At 37.1% G+C, this 23,898-nt stretch overlaps 1 protein-coding gene across 2 annotated transcripts in view; it reads left to right on the top strand.

Annotated features, from left to right (window-relative positions):
• Positions 1 to 23,898, top strand: part of NSUN6 (NOP2/Sun RNA methyltransferase 6) — a 55,858-nt gene that overhangs the window by 27,725 nt on the left and 4,235 nt on the right. For both annotated transcript variants that reach the window (XR_004922798.2, XM_036109801.2), the window contains exons 7-9: positions 35 to 154; positions 5,441 to 5,585; positions 20,907 to 21,055. Coding sequence is in view for 1 of the 2 variants with exons in the window: in XM_036109801.2 (XP_035965694.2) it covers positions 35 to 154; positions 5,441 to 5,585; positions 20,907 to 21,055 (414 nt within the window). In the remaining variant the exon portion in view is untranslated. The remainder of the gene's footprint in view (positions 1 to 34; positions 155 to 5,440; positions 5,586 to 20,906; positions 21,056 to 23,898) is intronic.

Below are 23,898 nucleotides of genomic sequence, written 5' to 3'. Positions count from 1 at the left end.
GAATCACTGATAATTGATTTTTTTTCCTTTATAGAATTTACCATCTGCTGTAGTAACTCATGTTCTGGATCCTCAACCCGGAGAGAAGATTCTAGATTTGTGTGCAGCACCTGGAGGCAAAACAACACACATTGCAGCATTAATGCACGATCAGGTGAGACTGTCTTCACAGCAAAAACTGCTCACAACATGTTGAAGGTGGAACTACACATAACCTATGAAACATTATGTAGACATTCATAATCTGAATGATTTCAGATTCAGCCAAAGTAAAGACTGTTCAGTGATGGCATTCATCACGTGTTGAGTTCAGGTTATCATTTGTGAAGACTATCTGAAGATCTTCTTGAATCCCAGATTTACTAATACATTTGTAGAGTAGAAGTCTTCATAAAATTACGTTTAACTGCAACATTTAAGAGATTTTTTTATGTTCTTAATTATAAGACTTGACACTTTCTAAACTACTAAATTCTGCCGCTAAAACTTGATTTGACAGCACATTACTGAAGTATCAATATATACACTGATATATATATATATATATGTACATTATGATATGTACACATCAAATACATTTTCTTGAGATCCATAAAAACCTTATGATCTGGCTTAATTATAGAGTCTGTTGCATTGTCATAAAATATAGTAAGTCTTAAATAACTTTATTTCAGATTTTACTGCTTTTTCCCCACATATATGTATTTGACAATATGTTTTCTTTCATTATGGGTTAGTCTGTGTTCAAAACTCAGTGTGACCTTGTAACCGTTCTGTGCTGGACCTAAGATTCTTCAGCTCAAGAAGGATAGGGCCAGTTGATGCTTTCTTGTTTCAAATTCCATAAAATTACATGGTTCCTGAAATGCTTAGACACACTAGTATCTTCACCTACTTTGATCTGGAGGCAGATTTTAATTGATTGGTTGGTTGATTAAACAGACAGTTAGTACTTACATATGCCAAGTACTGGGGAGGCAGCAACAAACCACTGGGACCAAAATTGTCTTTATTGTGTAGCTTCCCTTCTAGTTAAGAGGAGACAGATAATAAATTAAATGAATACAAGTTATGGCATGTAGGGTTGTGGTAAGGGCGGTGGTGAGCAAGAGAGGAAGGGGAGGGGCATCGGGAGTATTGAGGGGAGTGAGTATGCAGTTTTTAGGAGGGTAGTGAGAAATGCACCCTGTGAAGGTGGTTTTTGAGGAAAGACTTGGAGGTGATGAGCAATATGGAGGTCGTGGAATGCATATTTTTAGCTAGAGAAAAAGCAAGTGTGGGTGGTCTGAGGCTGGAGGGCATCTGATCTGTTTGAGGAATCTCTGCAGTTTGCTGAGAGAAACGAAGTGAGGAGGAAAAGAGACCAGAGAGAGGGAGGTCCCAGGGGTGGATGTTTGGGTCGAGCTGTTGGCAGGGTCTGACAGGACATTAGTTAATGCTCGAGTGATGGGAAGTCACAGAAGAGTGACATAAGCCTCTTTACTATTTCAAGTATCCTTTTGGCTGTTGCCTTGAAAACAGGCTGGAAGAGGGCAAGGGTGACTGGTTTGGAGACAGTTATTCAGGGAAGCATCGTGGAGGTGGCAAGAAGTTCTGGAGATGTGTTTAAGGTGGAGTTGTAAGGAGTTGCCGATGCACTGGATGTGGGTTATGGAAATGTGAGGGTAATTAAGGATGACTCCTACAGATTTTGGGTGAGGGTGACTATGGGAGGAGCAAGTTCTGCAGGGAAAAGTCAGAAAGTTAGTTTTGGAGATTTTAAACTGAAGTGTCTATTAGACTTGCAAGGGATGATGTTGAGCAGGCAATTAGATGTTTGAGCCTGGAGTTCAGGACAGAGGTATAGACTGGAAATAAAAATATAGATTGGAAATGTAAATACATATAAAATAGAAATTTGCAAGTCATCAGCATATAGATAATACATAAAGCCATAAAACTGATGTGGGTGGCAATAGAGAGTAGAAGAGGCCGGAAGACTGAGCCGCACGGGTACTGTGTGCCAACATTCAGAGGTTGGGGAAAGGAGAAGGAATGGCCAATGATGTCAGAGGAAAACCAGAGGAGTAGTAGGACACCCTGGAAACAATGTGAAGAAAGGGATTGAAAGACAGTGGAGAGATAGCTGTGTCAGATGTTGCTGCTGGGCCACATAAAATGAGGACTGAGAACTTCCAGTGGACCTAGCACCAGGTCAGTGATGGGCAGCCTTATCATGAGCAGTTTTGGTGAGTGGAAATGCTTGCTTGGATTGAGAATGAGGGGAATCCAAGAAAGTGAATCAAGAGCACTCCTTTGGTGGTGGTGGTGGGGAGTTATTTGTACAGGAATACAGTGAAATGGGGCAGTAGTTGGAGGTGAACTCAGGGAGTACTTTATTTTACGATGAGAGAAATGATCATGGTTGTATGCTAATGAGAGATCCATTAAAAGGGGAAATTGCTAGCAGTATCTTTGAGGAGGTGAGATGGGATACATTTTGATGCACAAGTGGCTTTAGATGGTAGCATGCAACAGTTTATCCATGGAAATCGGAGGGGAGGCGGAGTACACGGGTGCAGATATTGGTGGGCCGGTCAATGTGGTAAGAGACAGGAAGGTCTCTTTTGGTTGTTTGAGTTTTCTCAGTGAAATATGAAGCAAGGTCATCAGATGAGAATGGGGATGGGGAAGGAGGTGGTAAGAGCTAGGAGGTATGAAATGTTAATCTAGGAAAATGGAAGTGAGAATGGGCTATGGACACATCCTAGCAATTCCAGTTTGCACTATGGGCTCCGTGAATACAATGGTCATGAATGTAAGATTTGTTGGGATAGTGATGGGCTTTTTTTAGCTGCCTGGATGTAGATGTGAAGTTGGTGAAGAATTGGATTTAACCACAGCAGCATTTTTGTCATGCTTATATCTAAGACACAGAAGCATGTGTATAAGAGAGTAATGTGATACAACATGGAATCTAAACTGGGTAAAGAGCATAGCAAGGACAGTAAAAGACTGAGGGCAGTAGATCCATTCATATTTTTCTAAGTTAGCTCAGATTTATACAGTGGTAGGAATTCTTAGGCACCTAGGAAACTCTTTGGCAGTTTTTTTTCATGGTACTCATTTATAAATAAGGAAAAATTGCCTACCTGAAGTGTAAGACTTTCTGGTATAGAAATATACTTCTGCGAGGCTTAGCAGAGCCCTTCTGCTCTGATTCACTTGATAGAAGATGTAGTATCTGTGTGCCCACTCCCCAAAGTGCCAGATGTTGGACTTTACCAGATGATCATTTTTGATCTATATCTAAGTGATTAAGTCAAGTGATTTACAAGCAATCTTGCACAGAAAATAATAGGAACATTTACTGTGTCAAGATGAAATTGTAACTTTTTCCTTTCATTAGTGCAAATCATTTTATCCAAAGACTTCTGATAAAAATTCACATTACTGGGGCACCTGAGTGACTCGGTTGGTTAAGCGACTGCCTTCATCTCGGGTCATGATCCTGGAGTCCCGGGATCGAGTTCCACATCAGGCCCCCTGCTCAGCAGGGAGTCTGCTTCTCCCTCTGACTCTCACCCCTCTCATTCTCTCTGTCATTCTCTCTCCCTCAAAAATAAATAGAAAAAAAAAATTTAAAAATTCACATTACTTGCATATTAGTATTTGATACTATTACAATTTCTGAAACATTCACTATGTCACAAGCAGGGAGATAATGCACACATACATATATATGTAAATAAATAAATAAATTTATATTTTCAATAAATATATGGAAGGGTTAAAACCTATCTCTGCACTGTATGTAAATCTACATACACTATATATAGGCACTGTATATATGTTCTGTGTGTGTATATATGCACTCTATATATGTGCCCTACACACACACACACACACACACACACACACACACATATAACCTCAGTGAGTGGCCTTAAAGTAATGAAGGAAGTAATGAAGGAAGGAAAAGATATTTGTTGTTTAAAGTTTTGGGGTATTAATACTCTTGGTTCATTAGAGGAGATGTACTTTCCTGTTTATTTATACTCTTCTTTGTCCCAAAGGAATTGAAGGTGGTAACAGTAAAAACCTTAAGGAAAAATGCATTAAATACCACCAGTGCATAAAACACAGAACATGAAATAGAAGGATTCACTTTATGGAGTTGTGGTTTTCAGTTTACCTGAATCAGTTTTCAGTTTACCTGAAATCCTTAATTGTAAAGATGATGATATGCTTTGAAGAAGTGATAACAATCTGCCCTTAATTTATGGTATATGATATTTATTGTGTTTGCTTAGAAGTATTTATCCACGGATATTTTATTCTCTCTAGTAAAAAGTCTTTCCAAAAAGAGTCTGGATATTTTAGATGTGTCCATGTTGTGTTTGGTTTCATAGTGCTGTGTGAAATGACCACAGAAAGTGTAGCAGCATTGTAATTGATGCATTTGTCATACAAGGATGGTGTATATAAAAGAAACAAAAGCAAGAAAAGACACTGAAGAGTTAATCTCGCCATCTCTGCAATATCATTTCATAGTATATTTAAAAAATTATATGAATGTCACAACACATTTGTAAAAGAGTGGCCTCATCTTCGTTGACTTTAACTTAACCAAAGAGTTGCCATAGAAATTATTTTTGAACTACTTTTTATACCGTCCAGAGCATTTTGCTGTGATATACAGGTCAGTATTTTTATGTTATAATTGTTAGAATTGAATTTTGTTTACATGTACAACTCAGAAAATATTGAGATGAGGATTGATTTTACAAGTAACATTCATCTGTATTCCAAAGCACTAGAAAAACAGATATCTCAGAACATTAGTTCATATTCTTCCGGATGTGAACAAAGCGCATCACATTGGTGATTTTTTTTTAATATTTACCTCCAATAGATATTTTCAAGTTAAGTTCTTAGATGGCAAACACTATTTATATAGGTTTTGAGTTTTGTTAATTAAAAATAGCTGTGCACTATAAGAAAATTAACCTGGCAAGAATGTGTTTTCCTATTTTGTATTTATTTTTAAGTTTTTATTTAAATTCCAGTTAACATCCAGTGTAATATCACTACAGTTTAGTGATTCAGCACTTCCATACATCACCGGGTGCCCATCACAAGTGCCCTCCTTAATCCCCATCACCTATTTCACCCACACCGCCCCACCACCCACCTGCCCTCTGGTAACCAGCAGTTTGTTCTCTGTAGTTAAGAATGTTTCTTGGTTTGTCTCTAAGAATGGGTTTTTTTTAAAAAGATAAGACTTAAGTATTTTAATGTAAATTTGATACACATTTGTTTAAAGAATTCAGCTTTAAAACTAGGGGTGGGAGGATAGTAGGGAAGACCATAATTTTTCATCACTTTTCCTCGTTATTAATAGTTTTTATGACTGCCTTGGTTTTACACTTTATTTTTATGTGTTTTGTTTGTTCTTTAGGGAGAAGTAATAGCACTGGATAAAATATCCAACAAAGTAGAAAAAATTAAACAGAACGCTTTATTGTTAGGACTGAATTCCATCAAGGCATTTTGCTTTGATGGAACAAAGGCTCTTAAACTCAATACAGTTAAGGATGCTGAAGGTAAGTTAAATTTTATCTTTACAGGCTTCTATAATTGGCTTTGGATTTTGCTGTCATTGTTCTAGCCCTAAAATATCCATAAAACCTTGAAACTGGCATGGATCTAAGATATTTTGCCATAATAGATACCATTTTGCTTTTCATCTTATCCCAGAACATATATACAGTGCCTATATATAATGTATGTCAGATTTTATTTTTTTTTTAAGATTTTATTTATTTATTTGATAGAGAGAGACACAGTGAGAGAGGGAACACAAGCAGGGGGAGTGGGAGAGGGAGAAGCAGGCTTCCCACCAAGCAAGGAGCCTGATGCAGGGCTCCATCTATGTCAGATTTTAATAATATAAAATCAAACCCCAAGCCTTGGTCAAACTCTTTGGTCTTACTGTATTTGTCTTAATTTCATATTAAATCTCAAAAAGCTTATTAGCCCTTCAAGTTTGTGATTCTTGAGCTATTTTGTTGTCTTCATGTTTTCTTGGGAGAATGGGGCTATGGAGCTGGAAAGGGAGGAAAAACTGCCACATATCTTGTTTTGGAATAAAATGTTGCATTTATTAAGTCCCTTTATTGCTCTCTTTCTTTGTTTAGACTTGATTTCATGAAATACTCAAGAAATTTGAATATTGTAATGAACCAATTGGTGGTAGTTTCCCCAAAATGTTTATTGATTAAAGATGCTACTTTATTAAAGCTGAGGACATGGTTTTGACTCCCCCACACCTTACAGACCATCTAGTTTTCCCATATATAAGCTCTTGACTTATGTACTGACTACTATCACTACTAGACAGTGGATGGGTCAATATAATTCATTACTGTCACTTTACTGAAATTGTTGGTAGTTCACCATGTTTACATATCACTGAATAAAGTGATCATCCTCAAAAGCATAATAGACTGAGATTGGGGTAAGAACAATCAAGATGTAGGGTAGCCATCTTAGAGCTTGGTCTTCAGTGCTATAGAGAGACATTCATTAATTGACTTGGGATAGTCCACTGATTTTTCACTCATCCACATCACTTTATTAGCTGATGGTCATAGGTTGTCATCTTTAGCTCTGTTTTTTTTTTTTATCAAGACCTGTTTCATCACAGATACTCTATGATAGTTTGATTTGGGGTGATAAACCTAGAATGTCTGGCAATAGACCCAATCTGTTTGATGGAAAATGTATCAGTAGTAATGTGAACATCACCATATCTTTGGGACTCCTGGAAAGTGAGAAGTTATTTTGTGACACCTGCCTAATGTGTAATAAACCTCATGGGAATAAACAAACAAATGAAACACGTGTAAAGCTTCCTAGAAAAACGGATTATTCTGAAGAGCAAGGTCTGGGCTATTATTTATCTTCTTACAGAGGTGGGAATAGGTTAGATGTAATTGTCTGATTACATGAGAACAGCACTTCATGGTCAGTTGATTGTTAACCCAGAAGAGTTAGCCAGGAGTTGGCAGGAGATTTATAATAGCGCATTGGCTAGTAGGCTATATCCGAGAGACCCAAAATACAGTGGCTTAGAAAAGATAGAAGCATTTTTTGTTTCTTTGTTTTTTGTGTTTTATTTTGGTCTCACCTAACGGAAATGGGTGTCTGATGCTGGTAGTTTAATATCTGGGTCCAAGACAGATGTTCCAGTTCTTTCAAGGGGAGGGGAAAGGGCATCAGAATCCTTGGGAATGCACATGCCACTGACCAGGTTAGTCATTTGATCAATTTAGCTGCAAGGGGACTGGAAAATGTAGTCATTAGCTGTGTAGTCATGTGCCCAGTTCAAAACATAACTTTAGAAAAAGAGGTTAATGGGTATTGAAGAACAACTAGCAGTCTGACAAAGGCTTTGTATCACTGAAAGTGATGATGATCGTTAAAATTTATTTATATTTAAAATTTTTATTTTAGAGTAGTTGATGTAGTGTTACTAGTTTCAAGTGTACAGCGTAACAATTCTACAGTTCTATAAATTACTCGGTGCTCACCACAATTAAGTCACCTTCTCTCACCATAAAATGTTACTATATTATTGACTATATGCCCTACGCTGTGTTTTGTCTTTTTTTTTTTTTTAATCTCTGTGACTTATTTATTTTATAGCTAGAAGTTTGTACCTCCTAATTTCCTTCACTTATTTTGCCCATCCCCTCACCCACCTCCCCTCTGGCAACCACCAGTTTTTTGTCTGTATTTATGAGTCTGTTTCTGTTTGTTTGTTCATTTGTTTTGACATTTGGAGTCCACATATAAGTGAAATTCTATGGTATTTGTCTTTCTCTCTCTGACTTACTTTACTTAGCCATCAAACCCTCTAGGTCCATCCATGTTGTCATGGATGGCAAGATGCCATTCATTTTTATGGCTGACTGATGTGTGTGTGTGTGTGTGTGTGTGTGTGTGTGTATACACACCACATCTTTATCCCATCTATCAGTAGACACTTGAGAATGCTTCAGTATATTGGCTACAGTAAAGGGGTGCCTGGCTGGTTCAGGCAGTAGAGCGTGCAACTCTTGATCTCGGGGTTCTAAGTTTGACCTTCACATTGGGGATGGAGATTACTTAAAAAAAATATTGCCTACTGTAAATAATGCTGCAATAAACGTAGGGGTGCATATATCTTTTTGAATTGATGTTTTTATTTTCTTTGGGTAATTAGTAGAATTACCGGATCATATGGTGTTTCTATTTAATTTTTTGAGGAATCTCTGTACTGTTTTCCATAGGGGTTGCACCAATTTACATTCCCACCAAGAGTGCCCAAGATTTCTCTTTTCTCCACATCCTTGCAACATTTGTTATTTCTTAGTCTTCTTGATACTAGCATTCTCACTGGTGTGAGGTGACAACTTATTGTGGTTTTGATTTGCATTTCCCTGATGATTAGTGATGTTGAGCATCTTTTTGTGTGTCTCTTGGCTATCTGTATGTCTTCTTTGGAAGAATGTCTTCTCAGGTCCTCCACCCATTTTTAATCAGATTATATGGGGTTTTTTTGGTGCTGAGTTGTATAAGTTCTATATGTATTTTGAATATTAACCCCTTACAGATACATCATTTGCAGAAATCTTCTTTCATTCGGTAGGGTTGCATTTTCATTTTGTTGATGGTTTCCTTCACTGTGCATAAGCTTTTTATTTTGATTTAGTTCCAGGAGTTTATTTTTGCTTCTGTTTCCCTTTACTGAAGAGACATATCCATAAATATGTTGCTAAGGCTGATGTCAAAGAGATTACTGCCTGTGTTTTCTTTTAGGAATTTTATGGTTTCAGGTCTCATATTTAGGACTTTGATCCATTTGGGGTTTATTTTTATGTATGGTGTGAGAAAGTGGTCCAGTTTTATTCTTTGGCGTGTAACTACCCAGTTTTCCCAGCACCATTTATTGAAGAGACTATCTTTTCCCCATTGTATATACTTGCCTCCTTTTTCATAGATTAATTGAATGTAAAAGCATGGCTTTATTTCCAAGCAGTCTATCCTATTCCATTGATCTGTTTTTTCACCAGTACCATATTCTTTAAGTTACAATAGCTTTATAGTATATCTTGAAATCTGGGATTGTTCAGCTTTGTTCTTCTTTTTCAAGATTGCTTTGACTATTTGGGGTCTTTTGTAGTTTCGTACAAATTTTAGTACTATTCTAATTCTGTGAAAAGCACTGTTGTTGTTTGGTAGTGATTGCATTAAATCTTTAAATTGCTTTGGGTAGTATGGGCATTTTAACAATATTCTTCCTGTCCATAAGCATGGTATATTTTTCCATATGTTTGTATTGTCTTCAGTTTCTTTCTTAATTTCTTAAAATTTTCAGAGTGTAGTTCTTCCACCCCTTGGTTAAATTTATTCCTAGGTATTTTTTCTTTTTGGTACATTGGTAAATGGTATTTTCTTAATTTCTCTTCTACTTCATTATTAGTGTACAGAAACACAACAGATTTCTGTACATTAATTTTACATTTTGTAACTTTACTGAATTCATTTAATAGTTTTTTTTTTTTTATGGTCTTTAGGGTTTTCTATATATAGTATCATGTCATCTCTAAAGAGTAACAGTTTTATTTCCTCCTTACCAATTTGGATGCCTTTTATTTCTTGTCTGATTACTGTGGCTAGGACTTCCAGTACTGTGTCGAATAAAAGTGATGAGAGTGGACATCCTTATCTTATTCCTGATCTTAGAGGAAGAGCTTTCAGTTTTTCACTATTGAGTATGATATTTGGTTGTGCATTGTTTCATATATGGCCTTTATTATGTTGAGGTATGTTTCCCGTCAGCCCACTTTGTTGAGAGTTTTTATCATGAATGGATATTGCAGTTTGTCACATGGTTTTTCTGTATCTATTGAGATGATAATATGGTTTTCATCCTTCTTGTTAATGTGATGTATCACACATCCTTGCATCCCTGGAATAAATTCCTCTTGATCATGGTGAATGATCCTTTTCACGTATTACTGAATTTGGTTTGTTAATGTTTTGTTGGGGATTTTTGCATCTCTCTATCAGGGATATTGGCCTGCAGTTTTCTTTTTCTGTAGTTTCTTTGTCTGGTTTTGGTAGCAGGCTAATGCTGGCCTCTTAAAATGAATTTGGAAGTTTTACTTCCTCCTTTATTTTTGGAAATAGTTTGAGAAGAATAGGTATTAACTCTTCTTTCAGTATTTGGTAGAATTCACCTTTGAAGCCATCTGGCCCTGGACTTTTGTTTTTTGGGAGTTTTTTGATTACTGATTTAATTTCATTACTAGTAATAAGTCTGTTCACATTTTCTGTTTCTTCGGATTCAGTTTTGGAAGATTGTATGTTTCTAGGAATTTGTTTCTTTTAGGTTGTCTAATTTGTTTGCATATAATTTTTTATAATCCCTTATATTTTGTGGTGTTGGTTATTTCCACTCTTTCATTTCTGATTTTATTATTTGAGTTCTCTTATTTGAGTTCTCTTTTGATGAGTCTGGCTACAGGTTTATCAATTCTGTTCATCCTTTCAAAGAACTAGCTCTTGGTTTCATTGATCTTTTCTGTTTTTGTTTTTGTTTTTTTTTAGTCTCAATTTATTTATGCTCTAATCTTTTTATTTACTTCCTTCTACTAACTTTGGGCTTTGTTCTTTTTTCTTGTTCCTTTAGGTGTAAGGTCAGATTGACATTTTTCTTATTTCTTGAGATAGGTCTGTATCACTGTAAACTTCTGTCTTAGAACTTTTTGCTGTTTTCCCAAAATTTTGGACTGCTGTGTTTCCATTTTCATTTGTCTTCAAGTATTATTTGATTTCCTCTATGATTTCATCATTGACCCATTGTTGTTTAGTAGCATGTTGTATAGCCACCATGTGTTTGTGTTTTTTCCAGTTTTTTTTTTCTTTTAATGTATTTCTAGTTTCACCTTGTGATAGTTGGGAAGGATGCTTGATATGATTTTGGTGTTCTTAAATTTATTGAGACTTATTTTGTGGCCTTACGTGTGATCTGTCTTGGAGCATGTGCCATGTGCACTGGAAAAAGAATGTGTGTTTTGCTCATTTTGGATGGAATGTTCTGTATCTTTTAGGTCTATTTGGTCTGTGTCATTCAGAGCCACTGTTTCCTTGTTGTTGTTCTGTCTGGATGATCTATCAGTTGATGTAATTGGGTTATTAAAGTCCACTACTATTGTGTATTATTACATTATTGTCATATTGTCCTTTTATGTCTGTTAATTGCTTTATGTATTTAGCTGCTCCTGTTTTGGGTGGATGGATATTTGCAATTGTTATATCCTCTCATTGGATCGATCCCTTTATTTTTATGTAATGCCTGTATTTGTCTCTTATTAGAACTTTGTTTTAAAGTCTGTTTTGTTTAATATAAGTGTTTCTACCTGGCTTTTTTTTTCCTTCTATTTGCATGGAATATCTTTTTCCATCCCTTCATTTTCAGTCTCTGTGTGTCTTTAGGTCTGAAGTGAGTCTCCTATAGACAGCATATAGATGGGTCTTGGTTTTTTATTCACTCAGTCACCTATGTCTTTTAATTGGAGCATTTATTTAAACTTAAAGTAATTATTGGGACACCTGTGTGCTCAGTTGGTTAAGTGTCTGCTTTCAGCTCAGGTCATGATCCCAGGGTCCTGGGGTCGAGCCCTGTGAGGGGCTCCCTACTCAGTGGGAAGTCTCCTTCTCCCTCTCCCGCTCCCCCTGGTCATGCTCTCTCTCTTTTTCAAATAAATAAATAAATAAGATCTTTAAAAAAACTTGTAATTATTGATAGATATGTACTTATTGCCATTTTGTTAATTGCTTTCTGGTTATTTTTGTAGTTCATCTCTGTTCCTTCTTGCTCTCTTCCCTTGTGGTTTAGTGGGGTTTTTTTAGTGTTATGCTTGGATTCTTTTCTCTTTATTTTTTGTGTATCTGTTACAGGTCTTTTATTTGTGGTTATCATGGTGTTCATTTATAACATCCTGTTGTGTATTAGCAGTCTATATTAAGTTGGTGGTCACTTAAGTTCAAACACATTCTGGGAGCACTAAATTTTATTCCCCTTTCATTTTATGTATATGAGGTCATAGTTTACATCTTTTTATTTTGTGTATTCCTTAATTTTTGTAGATATACTTGATTTCACAACCTTAGTGTTTTAACCTCCATACTGGTTTTTGAGAGATTAATCTGTGTTCACTGTGTGTTTGCTTTTACCAGTGAAGTTTTTTTCTTTCATAATTTTCTTCTAGTTACAGTCTTTTCTTTCCTCTTAAAGAATTCCCTTTAACAGTTCTCATAAGGCTGGTTTAGTGGGGATAAACTCCTTTAACTTTTGTTTGTCCAGGAAACTCTATTTCTCCTTCAAGATAGCCTTGCTGGGTAGAGTATTCTTGGTTGTAGGTGTTACCTTTCAGCACTTTGAATGTTTCATGCCACTTTCTTCTGGCCTACAGAGTTTCTGTTGAAAAATCAACAGATTTTTTGTTGTGCCTGGGTGGCTCAGTTGGTTAAGCCACTGCCTTCAGCTCAGGTCATGATTCCAGAGTCCTGGGATCGAGCCCCGCATCGGGCTCCTTGCTCTGCGGGGAGCCTGCTTCTCCCTCTCCCTCTGCCTGCCGCTCCCCCTGCTTGTGATCTCTCTCTCTCACTCTCTCTCTCTCTGTGTCAAATAAATAAATAAAAATCTTTAAAAAAAAAAAAAAGAAAAATCAACTGATAGCCTAATTGTCAGAGCTCCCAGTGTTAGGCTCTGCTGATTTTCAAAGCCAGGTATCATGAGGACTCATCTTTCCAGTGTAAATCTCCAGGGCTGAGGTTGCCAGTTTTGGGGTCTGATCCCCTCCTTCATGTTTGTGATGTCCCTTCCTTTTGTGGTTAGTCACATTGGGGGTTTGGTTATTGACCTTGTCTCCACCCCCTTACCTTTTTTGATGTGGCCTTCTCTTTATGACTAGCTGTGGAAGATCTGTTCTGACAGTCTTCAGACTTTCAGAATTAGTTGTAGTAGATGTGGTTGTTGGTTTAGTGTGTCTGTGGGATGAGGTGAGCTCAAGATCCTCCTACTCTGCCATTTACCCCCAAATTTTCTAAATTTATTCCTTTTCGTTAATAAAATTCTTTTCTTTTTAAGTTGAAAGAGTTTGAAATCCTCCGAGTGGATAACTGAGGTGTGTAGCATAAAGTGGCAAAGAGTTGATTCAGTGACTCAGTCACCGTGCACTAAGGCCAAGTTCCTAGGTAGTTTTGATTTTTAAACAGTTTGTTCGGGGTACAGACTGCTGTTGTAACAAATCATCCCATCACTCAGTGGCTTAAAACAACAGTAACTTTATTATTATTTCTCACAATTTTAGGGATCAACTGGGAACCCAAGTGGTTCTCACTTTCAGTGTTTTAATGCAACAGCAGTCATGTGGTACTTGAGGGAAGGGTCACCTCAGAAGCTTTGTCTACCACATACCTATTTGAAGGTTAATGGTGGCTCTCAAGTGGCACCTACACATGGCCTCTCCGTGCACTGGACTCTCTCAGACCATGTTATTTGGGTTCTGAAAACAAGTGTCCCAAGAGTCCCAGGCAGAAGCTGTATCACCTTTTATGACCTCGTCCAAAAGTCATGTAGCATCAAGTCTGCTGTTGTCCAGAATAAAGGAGAAGGAACATTAGACCCCATCTCCTGTGGGAGAAGAGTCAATGTCAAATTGAAGGGCATGTGGGATGGGAGGTATTGTCATAGCCATCTTTGGAAAATATAATTTTTTTTTGTTTTAAATTATTCGTATGCTTAGCTATAAATTTTTAATTTATATGCACAATAGATTGTTAGCTGGACACAGAATAAATACTGGCTTGGAAAATGAAAGAGCACAAAAACAGTAATTCTGTCAATTTACTTCAGGGTGATTTTCACCTGTTCTGTAAATTGAATTAATATGATTAAAAGTTTTACATAACATAGCAAGGTGATTTTAATACCAAAAAAAAAACTAAAAAGAGAAAATACTCAGTTTGAACTCTTTAAGTATATTCAGTTTGGCTTTCATTTATTAGGAATAAAGATTATCCACACCTTTAATGTTATAGTTACTTGTAAGGACTGGCCTGAATCTTATCTTTTCCCTCATAAATACAATTTATAAAAAGAAACCAGTTGTTTTTTAATATATAAGGTAAGTACTAAAAATCATTCCGGAAAGCAGTTTTTCTTCTTGATGCCAAAGGAAACATTTATGTCATATTAGAGATTTTTTGAAAGATTACTCTTTTTTCTTACCTAATTTTAAATTAATCCACCTGTGTTATTTGTTAAATGGGGGAAAAAATAATGGTTTTTCTTCATATAGGATGAATAGTAAAGATTGCTTTAGAATGAAAATTTGTAATCTTTAATAATCTGACCTCACTTTTTTTTAACAGCTTTGTTGTGTATCAGTATATACTTCATGGACCATACAATTCACACATTTAAAGTTTACGGTTCACTAAGTTTTTTTATTCAGAGTTCCGCAGCCATCATCACAATCTAATTTTTGAACAATTTCATTACCCTGAAAAGAAACCTCATACTCATTAATGTTCAACTCCCTTTTCCTTTACACTTCCACCCCCCAGGCTTAGTCAACTCTTAATCTACATTCTGTCTCTGTAGGTTGGCCTGTTCTGGATATTTCATATAAATGAAATCATACAGTATGTGGGCTTTTGTGACTGGTTTCATTTACTGTATTGTTTTTATGGTTTATCCATGTTGTGGTATGTCTCTGTACTTCATTCCTTTTCATGGATGAATAATATTCCACTGCACAGATAATTATCCGGTCATCATTTGGTAGACATTTGGGTTGTCTACCCTTTTTTGGCTGTTATGAATAATGTTGCTGTGAACATTTGTGTACACATTTGTGTGGACATAGGTTTCATTTCTCTTGAGCATATACCTGCAAGTGGCATTTCTGGATCATACGGGAAGTTGACATTTAACTTTCTGCAGAACTGCCAGTCTGTTTTACAAAGCAGCTGGATCATTTTGCATTTTCAGCCGCAGTATATGAAGGTTTCAATTTCTTCACATCCTCACCAGCATCTGTCCCTTTGATTATAGCCTCTTGGTAGATGTGGAATACTCTCTCCTGGTTTTGATATGTGTTTCTCTGTTGCAGGTTTCCCTGATGGTTAACATGTTGAGCATGTTTTCATGTGCTCGTTGGACATGTTATATCTCTTTGTCTAGTCGGATCCTTTGCCCATTTTTAAAATGGGTTGTCTTTTTATGTTTTGAGTTTTGAGAATTCTTTATATATTCCAGATACAAGTCTTTTATTAGACATAGGATTTATAAATATTTTCTCCCATTCTGTGAGTTGTCCATTCACTTTCTTGATGTTCTCTGAAGCTCAGAAGTTTTTAATTTTTTGTCCACTTTACCTATCTTTTCTTTTGTTATTTGTGTTTTAGGTATCTGTAAGAATTTTATAATTTTAGTTCTTACATCTAGATCTAGAATCCATTGTGAAATAATTTTTGTTTATGGTGTGATGAAAGAATCCAACTTGATTTTGATTCTTCCCACAGATACTCAGTTGCCCTAGCACCTTTTGTTGAAAAACTGTTTTGCTTTGTTGAATTGTCTTGGTACCCTTGTTGACCATAAACATAGGGTTTATTTCTGGACTCTCAGGTCTCTTCCATTGATTGATGTTTTTATCTATAAGTTAGTAAGGATTGTCTTGATTACTGTAGCTTTTTAGTGAATTTTGAAATCAGAAAGGGGGGTGTCTTCCAGCTTTGTTCATCTACAAATAAAGGTAAGTCTACTTTTTTTTTTCTAATTTGGATGCCTTTTGTTTCATTTTCTTGCCTAATTGTCCTTGCTAGAACCTCTAGTACAATGTTTAAGCAGAAGTGGTAAAAGATGACATCCATATCTCACTGCTGATCAGTCTTTTGAGTGACTTAAAACTAGCTATAGGTTTCTCATAGATAACCTTTATTAGCCTGAGGAATTTCCCTGTTATTCCTGGTTTGCTGGGTGTTTTTAATCATAAAATAGTGTTGGATTTTGTCAAATGCTTCTTCTGTGTCCCTTGAGATGATCTTGTGGTGTTTGACCTTTATTTGATTGAGTTTCAGATGCTAAACCAACCTTGGATTCCTGGAATAAATCCTACTTGGTCATAGTGTATAATCTTTTTCACATGTTGCTAGATTGGTTTTGTTTGTATTTGTGTCCATATTCATAAGAGATACTGGTCTGTAGTTTTCTTTCCTGTGCTGTGTTTGTCGGGTTTTGGTTATATGGTTATTCGGGCTTCATAGAATGAGTTGGGAAGTATTCTTTCTCCTTCTGTTTTTGAAAGATTTTATCAACAATTATTATTAATTCTTTTTTAAATGTTAGGTAGATTCACCAGTGAAAACATCTGGCTAGGGCTTTTCTTTGTGGAAAAAAAAATTTTTTTTTTAAAGATTTTTTATTTGTGACAGAGAAAGAGAGAGAGCGCATACACAGCCAGGGAGAGCAGGCAAAGTAGGCAAAGGGAGAGGCAGGTTCACCACTGAGCAAGGAGCCAGATGCTGGACTCGACCCCAGGACTCTGGCATCATGACCTGAGCTTAACTGACTGAGCCACCCAGGTGTCCCTCTTTGTGGAAATTTTAAGAATTATTAATTCAGTCTCTTTACTTACTATAGATTTATTCAGATTTTCTTCTTAAACCATTTTCAGTAGTTTGTGTTTTGCTAGTAATTTATCCATGTCATCTAAATTATCTGTACAGTTGTTCGTAGTATTCCTTTTTAATTATTTTTCTTTCCATCAGGTCAGTAGTCCCCTTTGTAATTCCTGATACTAGTATTTTGAGTCTTTTCTCTTTTTTTCTTTGTCAGTCTAGCTAAAGTTTTGTCCATTTTGTTGCTCCTTTTAAAGAATTAACGTTTGGTTTTGTTGATACTTTCTCTCGTTTTTTTTTGTTTTTTTTTTTTTAATTCTCTATTTCATTAATTTCTGCTCTAACCTTTATTATTTTCCTCATTTTTTAGTTTGCTTTTCTTTTTCCATTGTCTTAAGATGGAAGGCTAGGTTGTTGATTTGAGATCTTTTTTAGAAATGTAGGTGTTTACAGCTGTAATTTTCCCTCTAAGCAGTGTCTCACTGTTTCCCATAAGTTTGGGTGTGTTGTATTTTTGTTTTTATTCATGTCAAATCATTTTATGATTTACCTGTGATTTCTTTGACCCATGGTTATTTTGGAGCATGTTTTTTAACTTCCACATATTTGTGAATTTCCCAAATTTCCTTGTATCACTAACATATTTTCATTCCATTTTGGTGGATAACAAATGTATGAGTTGAACCTTTTAAAATTTACTGATCGGCGTTTTATGGCCTCAACTTATGTTCTCTCTTAGAGAATGATCCATGTGCCCTGGAAAAGAATGTGTATTCTACCATTGTTGAGTGGAATGTGCTGTAGATAATCTGTTAGGTCTCCTTTGTGTTGAAATGTTCTATTTCTTTTTTGATCCTGTGCCTGGTTATTCTTTTTATTATTGAAAGTTAGGTATGGAAGTCTCCAACTATTGTTGAATGGTATATTTCTCCCTTTAGTTCTCCCAGTTTTTGCTTTTTATATTTGGAGGTTCTTTTGTTAGGTTGGGGTAAGAAGAGTTGGGGCTTTGGTATTGCCTGGGCTAGAGCTGCCCATGTATGAGTGGGGGCTGGATGGAGGAAGGGAGCCCCAGAGTTTTCAGCTGGTCTTCACCTGGAATTGAGCAACTTGGGACTTGAGGGGATGAGAAATGCTTGCAGGCCTGTCACTTCCAGTGAATTACCATATTTCTTGCCTGGGAGTATAGGGAGAGAGGCAGCTATGTGTTCTTAGCTGCACCCACATGAAGTGGATCACTTTTTACTCTGAGCTTAAGGGAAGAGGCTGTTGGGGCAAAGGAAGGAACAGATTGTGGCTCAGATACCACAGATACTCACATTTCTTAGATGTTCTTTAATAAGTTTCTTCATTTGATATATATCCTGGACATTTTCTAGAGACTTTAAATGGTGGTTTTTGTTTTTGTTGTAATTTTTACCAGTTGTTTCACTGGAGAGAAGGTCTGCATACCCTCATTCCAAAAGTTGTCTCAGTCTCGTTATTTGTATCATAAAATTGCTCCTTAATTAAACAACGCTCCAAACTAATGCAGTTTTAGAAATCACTAAAGGTAGTTGTGAGATTATATATTAAGAGAAAAAGGTTTGCATAAGTGAAAAGTTGGGTACTCTTATACAATGTATAAGCCTTAGATGTTCATTCCGTGGCTTTCTAGTTTTGAACAAGAGAAATTTCTCTTGGACCAGGTACATTTGGGGGCCATTTGGTGATCTTGGTCTGATTTTAGATACGTTTAGAACATTTTTATGAATTTCTCAATTTCTGTATAATTATCCACTACCTTTTATGAAAATGGTACTTCTTAAGAACAGTTCAGTGGTGAGGCATTATTGTCCCTCCCCCTGTCAGGGCCATGGCATATGGTTATGCTCTGTCCAAGGGCACCTGGCTGAGGGATATGTTGAGGGGCTGAATTCCAACCTGTGCTGTGTTTATCATGGGGCAGGACTATGTGAATCCTGAGGTGCAGATAGCTTAATCCTAGTTCACACAAAGGTATCTTGTGGGCTTGCAGATATTTTTAAGGAATTGTCAGTGCCTGGGGGGAAGTAAGACATGAACACTAAGGACTATAAGACTATACAGCCAGGGGTGCCTGAGTGGTGCAGTCATTTAAGCGTCCGACTCAGTTTCCGCTCAGCTCATAATCTCAGGGTTGGGAGATGGAGCCCCACATTGGGTTCCGTGCTCAGCATGAAGTCTGCTCCAGATTCTCTCTCCCTCTCCCTCTACCCCTCCCTGCCATGTGCTAATGCTCTCTCTCTCTCAAATAAATAAATTAAAAAAAAAAAAAACAACTACCGTACATCCAAAAGACACCAAATGCTGTGGGAACTCAGAGGGAAGGATTACTTCTTAGAGGGATGATGGAAAAAGCTTTTAGGTGAGGAGGTGGCATTTGTTAGGCCTTGAAAGGGTAGACAGCATTTTGACAAATGGAAATGAATGCAGGGGGCTTCTCAGGTGAATAGAATTAGTAGAAGCATGGAAATAGGAAAGTTCATGACATTTTTGGGTAACAAAGTGGTGATGTGGGTTGGTTTGTTTTTAATATTGGTGAATATGGGGGAGTACTGAGAAATGGGGCTGGAGAACAATCTGGATGAGGCCAGATTATTCATTGTTAATGGTCTGTATTAGTCTCAGGAGTTGATTCCAGAGATTTAGGTAGCTGTGGGAATAGTTTTTGGTTTTGTTTTACTTTGTTAAAGGGAAATGAATAACTGGCTGAGAGCTGTGTTTTTGGGAGAATTTGGCCACAGGATTAAAAAAAGTATACAAGGTATTTCAACAGAAAGAATTCATTATAAATTTATACTAAAGAGAGACAATTTAGTATAAATAAGTAGTGTAAGGAATCTGTGAAATAGATGTTGAAGAGCTGGAAAAGCAAAGATCACCGAGGCATCCTAGAGCTAATCACTGCAGAAAGCAGCTACTACCCCTGTAGCTCTTCTAATCAATAAGAGATAACGGGGGCGCCTGGGTGGCTTAGTCGGTTAAACATCTGCTTTCGGCCCAGTCATGATCTCCTGGTCCTGGATCGAGCCCCGCATGGGGGGCTCCCTACTCATCGGGGAGTCTCCTTCTCCTTTTGCCCCTCCCCCTGCTTGTGCATGCTCTCTCTCAAATAAATAATAAATAAAATCTTAAAAAAAAGAGAAAGACGAGTCTTAGTAGGAAAAGGACAAAACAAAGAATGTGACTATATAAAGAAAAAATACAAATGGCCGATAAAACAATAATAATAATAAAAATAATAATCCTTTGAAGATTTGGGTAGAATAAGTATAATCACAATGGAAATGGAAATTGGTATAGTCTTTCTAGAGCATTTTTTCAGTATGTATCAAAAACCTTAAAAATAACTGTTTACTTGGAGAAGATATTCTGAGACCGTAGGTAAGAAAGCAAGGATGGTTTTAGACGGAGATAAGTTAAATTGGCAAGAGCTCCTGTCTGACAGTTTTGCAGTCAGAGAAAAGCAGGTTATCTTGGTGTGATAGTCAGAACATTGCTGTGGTTACTGTAGACAATCAACTGGCTTCCTATGGAAGCAGTCAGCAGCAATGTCTTGCTTGCAGTTAGATAGCATAAATATGTAAGCAGACTGTTTGGTTTCATGACTTTGTCCAGTAACACTTAAATAGCTCAAAAGTTAGTGGAAAGTTATTCAAGTGAATGCAAAGGGAAACCTGTGGAAGATTGGATGCAGGGAGATACTGACTTACTCTAGAGCGTAGCCTTGCTGATGGCCCAGAAGCAAGGAGAGTGAGGAACCTCAGAACCAGTAGATTTGACCAGAACCTAACAGGTACTCTTCCTTTCTGGGGCTGTCTGCAGTAGGGATTGCCAAGAGAAGTGTCAGCTCTCAGGATGACTAGAATTAATTCCAGGTCCTAGCTCTGATAAAGTATGGCTTCTGACACTGGGGATTCAGAGTTTCATTTGATTAGGACTTGATTTGTACAGTGTCAACAGAATAACCCTCAATTATAATAATCACATTTTTAACCATTTTGCCTATGTCGGAATTAGTTTTATCAGCTACTTGAAAGGAGAAATTGTTTTTCTTTGTAGTCTAGATTATGATTTTAAATTCCTGATAATTGTTTCTATCTCAGGAGTTTTCTATTCTAGACCAGTAGGCAGATACCAAACTATGTTTATAATTCTCTTCATAGGAAAACCTCCATTCTTACCAGAATCTTTTGACCGAATTCTTCTTGATGCACCATGCAGTGGAATGGGACAGAGACCAAACATGGTTTGTTCTTGGACTTTGAAAGAAGTGACATCGTATCAGCCGTTACAGAGAAAACTCTTCACTGTGGTATGTGATGATACTTTGATGTGAAAGAAAGTTGACCTTCATAGTTCGATGTTTCAGAGACCGAGGGCAGTGTTCAAAGCAGCATTTTTCACAATAACCAAAATGTGGAAACAGTCCATCAAGAGGTCCATCAACAGGTGAATGGATAAGCAAATTCTGCTACAACGTGAATGAACTTTGGGAACATTCTGCCAACTGATAGAAGCCAGACACAGAAAGACATATATTGTCTGTTTGCATTTATATAAGGTAACTAGAATAGGAGCATTGGTAGAGACAGAAAGTAGAATAGAGGTCACCAGAGGCTGGAGGGGCGGGAGAATGGGGATTTAGTGTTTCCTGGGTACAGAGTTTGAGTTTGGGAAGATGAAGAGTTCTAGAGATGAGTGGTAGTGATGGCTGCATGCCGGCGTGAATGTACTTAATGCCACCGAATTGTACGCTTACAGGTGGTAACGATGGCAAATTTTATTTTATCATACAAAAAAGGACAGAGAAAACCTAGTTTTAAATACAAGAAGCTTTCATTTATGTTGATCACTCTTTCATTTAAAAGCAGTAGCAGGATTTCCTCACTGAGACATTCAGTGACTTCCCAGTATTCTGATATGTCTCAAAGAAGTCCCCGAGCTGTTAACATCATAGTTAAGAACTGATGTGTAAGGAATGGGATATAAAATAAATTATTCTTTTTTTTTTATATAGGGTTTATGGATCATCTTAGCATATGAGAAGCAGGAAGTCCAGGGGAGGGAAGCACACTGATAAAAAGGAGAAGGGACTATTCAGTATAGGATATAGAAGAACCATAAAAACTTTGCCAATTTAACTGGTGTCTAGCGTGTTTCAGGAGAAGCCCAAATAGAACATTTGAGGAATTCTTTCAGGCTTGCACAAATGATTACGTGGATTGCACAGAACGTAGACAGCATTTGACCAAAGATGACTTCATCATTTCCCCTCAGCCCTGTAATTCTAAGTACATAAGCTTCAGCAATAATGGATGCACTGTAATTATTCAGTCTCTAAAGTTGTCTTTGAGTACATTTCTGCTTATCTGTCTGGTATCTTCTGTTATACACAAAGGATGCGCTGGTAGTAGATTATTTAACTATTTCTTCTTCTGTACTGTCTTCAAAGAACACAACCTAGAAGCGAACAGCAAAAAAAAAAAGGAAGCTTTACCTCTAGCTGAAACCCACTTTGACTTGAGAGTAAAATTAGGACACTGTTTCATTAAACATTTATTTATTATTTTAGAGAGAGACAGAGAGATTGGGGAGCAGGGGGGAGAGGTAGAGACAGAAGGAGAAAGAAACTCAAGCAGACTCCACGCTGAGCACGGAGTCCAACATTTGAGATCACAACCTGAGCTGAAACCAAGAATCAGATGCTTAACCAACTGCACCAGCCAGGCGCCCCAGGACACTGTTTTAAAAGACTGGGCTTTTTGGGATGCCTGGGTGGCTCAGTCGGTTAAGCGTCTGCCTTCAGCTCAGGTCCTGGGGTCCTGGGATCGAGCACCACATTGGGCTCCCTGCTCAGCAGAGAGCCTGCTTCTCCCTCTTCCTCTGCTGTTTCCCCTGCTTGCGCATGTGTGCACGCGCGCTCTCTCTCGCTCTCTCTCACAAATGAGTAAAATCTTTAAAAAAAAAAATTTAAAAGACTGGGCTTTTTGTTCTTTTTAGGTCCTAGCAGAAAGAAAATTTTAAAAGGCTACTTAGGAGTAGTTGCAGTGATCGCAATGAAGAGGAACAGCTGACTGTGTACAAAAGAGAATATAGCAGGTTTGCCATTTAGCACTGAGGTATTAGCTGAGACTGTAGACTTTATAATCACACACATCTTGTTTGGAGCTGTGCTTCTTCCACATAATTGACTTTAGGTACATTGGTTTCCATATATGAGAAATGGGGATTATAAGTCTACCTAATAGGTTCACCTCATTGGCAGTAGTAACCATACCTCATGGTTATAAGTAAATTGAGAAAATCCATGTAAAATGCTTACAACAATAACTGGCACACAGTAACAGTTTAAATTTTGACCAGCCTACTCTAGTTAAAGCACAAATATATACTATATATAATAAAAATATACTATATGTAGTATATATGGTATGCTATATATTATATAGTTTTACATACTTCTATATACTATATAAAACGTGTGTGTGTGTGTGTATAATAGTATACTATGTATAGTATATATTTTAAAGATTTTCTTTAAAATGTTTTTAAATATCTGGGAGTTTGAAAAGATAAACTCTTAGGGGCGCCTGGGTGGCTCAGTCAGTTGAGCGTCTGCGTTTGGCTCGGGTCATGATTCCAGGGTCCTGGGATTGAGTCCCACGTTGGGTTCCCTGCTCAGCGGGGAGCCTGCTTCTCTCTCTGCCTCCCACTCCCCCTGCTTGTGCATGCTCTGTCTCTGACAAATAAATAAATAAATAAAAAATAAATCTTAAAAAAAGATAAACTCTTAGTTATTTGGGAAAAACTCATTTTCTTATAATATTGGTTTCCTGATTCACTTACTTACTGGACCAGATTTTCGTTGAACACCCAACCATAATGTAATATATGCTATTCTGGGTGTTTATCAATATAGTAGTGAAAAAAATAACAATCCCTGCCTTATTCATGGAGTGTCTATTCTAATTGGGGAGGAAAATAAGATGAATTAAGTTATTAAGTATAGTAACAGAGCAGTAACCCTGTGGAGCAAACTAAAGAAGGGAGGATAGGAGTGCTGGCTTTGAATGGTTGTAGTGTTACGTGGGACCATCAGGTGCTGGAAAGGCAGCAGAGACCCAAAGATAAGAAGATTGTGAAGAAGCAGTGCAG

The sequence above is a fragment of the Halichoerus grypus genome, chromosome 6, assembly GCF_964656455.1.
Source record: "Halichoerus grypus chromosome 6, mHalGry1.hap1.1, whole genome shotgun sequence".
Classification (NCBI taxonomy): Eukaryota; Metazoa; Chordata; class Mammalia; order Carnivora; family Phocidae; genus Halichoerus; species Halichoerus grypus.
This window is presented reverse-complemented; position numbering and strand designations above follow the sequence as displayed.